Genomic DNA, 5,399 nt, shown 5'->3' with positions numbered 1-5,399 from the left:
AGTACAAGGTTCCTAACTGAATATTTGGTGACCCAAACAGTACAGGGTTCCTAACTGAACGTTTGGTGATCCAAACAGTACAAGGTTCCTAACTGAACGTTTGGTGATCCAAACAGTACAAGGTTCCTAACTGAACGTTTGGTGATCCAAACAGTACAAGGTTCCTATTTGAACATTTGGTGATCCAAACAGTACAAGGTTCTTAACTGAACATTTGGTGACACAAACAGTACAAGGTTCCTAACTGAACGTTTGGTGATCCAAACAGTACAAGGTTCCTAACTGAACGTTTGGTGATCCAAACAGTACAAGGTTCCTATTTGAACATTTGGTGTAATAAATAAAAAAACATTCACATCATCTGTTAGTCTGCTTACTGTTAAAATACACTGTTCAGTGCTAGCCCATTATATTAACATTATCCAACATGAGTAGTTTGCATTATCTTCAAAAGCTGAAACATTTAACTAGTGAACAAATTTAGAATCGTAAAGTTTTCATGCTACTTATCACTGATGTTAACTTTCTAAAAAACTGAAACTAAAATAGTAACCAATTTTTGAATTAATAAATAATGTTTTTTACTTACTAAATTCACATTTCATTTTCAGTGGACCTTACAACTAACTGTGGTGGAACCTTGGAATAATATCATCTCAAAATATATCTAAGTTTTTAATAACTTTCTCAGAAAATGTTAAAATGACACAAACAGTAGAATTCACTAATACTATTTGTACTTGTAAGAAAATGTATAGGACAATTTCACGGTTTGCAAAAAGTCCAGTATTAAACTGTACAATCATCGATACACTACGGCTTGCTTTCATCACAAATATGGAATCTTCAACCCTGATATGTTACTAAACGAACTGCAGAGGTTCCAGGTTATTGCTGATTCGACACCCAAGCTTTACACCTCCTTCACATAAGAGTGAGTTAGGAACATTATCATCTTGAGTTATCATAGAAAGAAGAAATAATAATAGCTACAAATGGACTGTACATGTTATCTTACAAACAGAGAAAGTTTACTAATTTACATAATACGGATTTAAGTCTCAAACCTCTTCACTTTGTTAGACGTTTCCCAGTTTAAGAGATCCAAGTAATCCTTACATAAAACTGGGTATACGAATTATTGCATTTAGTTGCCTCTGAAAGTTATGGGTAAACCAAAATCTTTTCCTCACCAATACCCACCAAAGGTTTGCAAGAACTGGATTCAGAGAAGTTTTTCTAACATGGTGTATGCCACTTCAATCTACCGATTCAATGGTAGCAAATATCTTTCCATCCCACAAAGGTAAAACTTCACTATCGTCTGATACCTCTTCATTTATCACTCCAGTACCAAATTCATTGCATTCTTTCTTGAAGAAGTATCTGGGGAAAGAAAAGTTATTAAATGTTGTTAATATCAAGCACTACTGTTAACTGAATTTTGGAGAGCTATTTGTCAGTTAACAGTAGTGCTTGATATTAACAACATTTAATAACTTTTGGAGAGTTATTTGGCTTGATATTAACAACATTTAATAACTTTGTCAGTTAACAGTAGTTTTTGGAGAGTTAGCTTGATATTAACAACATTTAATAACTTTTTAAATTACAAACTATTTTAAATGTTCAGATTACAGGTACTACATGTTAATTCTATTTAGAAAAGTTAAGTTATTTGAATGAAAGAATATCCAAACTTTAATACGTAAACCTTAGAAGGTGAGTCAGTTTTGTAAACTAGAAGTTGTGTTATTATGGAGAGTTTAATAACCTTCAGAGAATTATTTGTTAGTTGATACTAGTGTTTGATATTAACAACATTTAATAACTTTTGGAGAGCTATTTGTCAGTTAACAGTAGTGCTTGATATTAACAACATTTAATAACCTTGGAGGAGCTATTTGTCAGTTGACAGTAGATGAAGATATTTTTAAATTACAAACTATTTTAAATGTTCAGATTACAGGTACTACATGTTAATAATCAGTGAATGAAGTGTTTAACCATTACATAGTAAAATACTGATCTAATTATAAATATTAAGTTTGTTTTAAGGCTCATAATTTGGTTTCTGTAATATGAAGTATTACAGAAACCAAAATATGAGCCTTAAAACAAACTTAATATTTATAATTAGATCAGTATTTTACTATGTAATGGTTAAAATTCCTTCTGTCTCCAGAGACCAATGTCAACACTTCATTCACTGTTTACTTTTAAAAATTAAATCTACTTTTTAAGTTACTTTTTTGAAGATTATAAAGAGTTTTGTAAGTGATTCTTTGGAGTTACTTTAAATCAACTTTTTTAAATCAAAACAGTTTGTGAATCTACCTCATATCTGATTTGGATATTTAATTATTTTCATGTAAAAACATACCTGTAATTTCCTTTTTTACTAACAAGAGCTTTGAACTGCTTCAGAGTAATATTTTTCCCAGGAAGTTTTGTCCTGTAAGGCACCGATTCCCCAGAAAAACAGTATCCAATAACAGTGATGTCAGCAGTTTGTGAAGAATGAGCATGAAGAACTGGCAAGGTGTTCTTGCTCAATTTTCGCATGCTATAAAAGAATGACACTTTTTAATGTAGCTACAGAAGAGATGTTGACACATATATTATAAACATACTGTAAGACACACTTTGTTAAAGATTTTTCATACTGTCACACACGTTAACACACATAAGATCTTTAACAAACATACTGTCACACACGTTAACACATATAAGATCTTTAACAAACCTACTGTCACACACATTAACACATATAAGATCTTTAACAAACCTACTGTCACACATGTTACCACATATAAGATCTTTAAAAAACATACTGTCACACACGTTAACACATATAAGATCTTTAACAAACCTACTGTCACACACGTTAACACATATAAGATCTTTAACAAACCTACTGTCATACACATTAACACATATAAGATCTTTAACAAACCTACTGTCACACACATTACCACATATAAGATCTTTAACAAACCTACTGTCACACACATTAACACATATAAGATCTTTAACAAACATACTGTCACACACGTTACCACATATAAGATCTTTAACAAACATACCGTCACACACATTACCACATATAAGATCTTTAACAAACCTACTGTCACACACGTTAACACATATAAGATCTTTAACAAACCTACTGTCACCCACATGACATTCAGCACTACCTATGGCATTCAAGGATATTTATAACAGATTTCTCTATGGGTTCCAAGTTCTTTACAGAAACCTGGCCACAACTTGTTTCACTTTTGAAGCACTTCTTCTGTTTATAATACAGCAAAAGTCAACATAGAAAAACAGGCTTTAATGTTGCTATTTTCTGTTAATATTATGTTTAAAAATTCTTTAATAACTTTAATTCAGCTATACTAACACATTTTGCATGATAAAAAAAATCTGTTGCCAAATCCCACTCTAGATTATTATCATACTAATATATTTAACAATCGTATCGAAGAAAAGTCCAACTTCACAAAAAAAACTTTATTTTGATAACAACTATTCATATTTCTTCAAACATTAGCTGCATAAAAGACAAAAACCAGGTTAAGCAAGTTCTTAGGGAAACAATACTTCCAAAGATATACCTAGTTTTACTAGATTTTACATCTTCCAGTCGTCGCTTAGCTTCCAAAAGCTGGGTGTCTGTGTCAGGAGGTGGGAGGATTGGCATGGATAGATCCAGAGCAATAGGCTGAGTGGGATGTAACTCGCACGAAAAAGGATGAGACTTCGGGCACATTCCACTGCTTGACGAGTGAAGAGAATGGGGCCAGGGTATAGAAACCCCTATCTCCAAGGAACCTGAACGTGAGGTGTTATAAGCCAGTGGCTTCTTGGAGTGGCTGAGAAAAAAAAAACACTGGTAAAATTAGACATTCATCATTATGATCTTACAATAGTCAAAAAACTTAACAGACCTAAATTTATGATAAAAATCATATTAATTGCAGATTTCTTTCAACATTTCTCGTATTTCCTACAAGTCGCTGCCAAAGAGGCTTTGTGGTCAATACTAGAACTCGTCAGTTGGGTTGAACAATGAAACGAATCTCTGATTTTATATCCGTAATGGAGAAATTAAGAGGAGTGTTTTTTTTATAGAAAAGCCACATCCGGCTATCTGCTGTGTCCACCAAGGGGAATCAAACTCCTGATCTTAGCATTGTAAATCCAACGACTTTCCGCTGTCCCACCGATGATCAAAGTGATTTTTATTACAAATTTTGAGCTTACTAGTTTCTAAACATTCACCTGTTTTCACTGTTTAAATTAGAAATACCAATAAAATACCTTCAGAAGAATTATATTTAAAATATGTTTAAAAACAATATCTAACTATAATTCTGATAAATATTTTCATAAAATACCACGTAATAAACAGAAATGTTTATAATAATAACAGATACAAAATGATACAGGTTTGAATGAAGTCTACATTAAGCCTCACTCTTTCTAAGTAGCTTAACTCCTTAAACCCGAGCAGACGCTGCCAATGTTTGGCCAAAAATCTAGATCTACCCTTTGAATGATCACAGCATTTGATAACATTTATGTCTCTTCGGCTCAAAACTAACCCAAACCAAGATGTTATCCACTCTTTTATAAACATATCAGAAATTTTATAAGGTATGTGATAATTATTAGGACATTTTAGAAATAATTCTGGCAGAATGAACAAAATATTATGGGTTTTAAAGAGTTAAACTTTAAAACACGCACAAAAAAATTAAGTACTAAATTCAAACAGTGAAAATAGCTGGTATAATAACTAGCTGTCTTTTTCACAGACTATCAAACATTTTATCCAATTGCTACTCTCTCTAAAATTTAACTGGCTTATAAACTTTCTAACACACACACATACTGAATTCATCAATTTATTTATGTAGCATAGTGTTACATCTTTCAAACCATATACCAGATAACTCCATAACACAACCACAAAAAGACTGATCAACTGTTTATATTACAAAAAACAACTATTGTTAGAAAAGTTTTTATTTCTATTCTGAAAGCTGGCAATCTTAATTACAGCTTTCTACACACACAAACACAAAGAAATAAATTTTCAAATGTTTCTTTTAAATTAAAGTAATTTCAACCCCTTCTTACTCAATCTACTACTCTATAGTAGCTTTGTAATCCAATGTTGATAAGCTACTGGTTGTACACTGATAAAACAATGCCTGACATTTTCAACCCCTTCTTACTCAATCTACTACTCTATAGTAGCTTTGTAATCCAATGTTGATAAGCTACTGGTTGTACACTGATAAAACAATGCCTGACATTTTCAACCCCTTCTTACTCAATCTACTACTCTATAGTAGCTTTGTAATCCAATGTTGATAAGCTACTGGTTG

The 5,399-nt window shown here is 32.0% G+C and overlaps 1 protein-coding gene across 1 annotated transcript in view; it reads right to left on the bottom strand.

The window, feature by feature from the left end:
* Window positions 1-6: 6 nt before the first annotated feature.
* LOC106475618 (axin-1-like) overlaps window positions 7-5,399 on the bottom strand; it is a 17,028-nt gene continuing 11,635 nt past the window's right edge. The window contains exons 8-10 of the mRNA XM_013936295.2: window positions 3,621-3,878; window positions 2,384-2,566; window positions 7-1,386 (exon numbers count right to left, since the gene is read on the bottom strand). Coding sequence (XP_013791749.1) covers window positions 1,260-1,386; window positions 2,384-2,566; window positions 3,621-3,878 — 568 coding nt within the window. The 3' untranslated portion in view covers window positions 7-1,259. The remainder of the gene's footprint in view (window positions 1,387-2,383; window positions 2,567-3,620; window positions 3,879-5,399) is intronic.

This window comes from Limulus polyphemus, unplaced genomic scaffold, assembly GCF_000517525.1.
Source record: "Limulus polyphemus unplaced genomic scaffold, Limulus_polyphemus-2.1.2 Scaffold8879, whole genome shotgun sequence".
Classification (NCBI taxonomy): Eukaryota; Metazoa; Arthropoda; class Merostomata; order Xiphosura; family Limulidae; genus Limulus; species Limulus polyphemus.
This window is presented reverse-complemented; position numbering and strand designations above follow the sequence as displayed.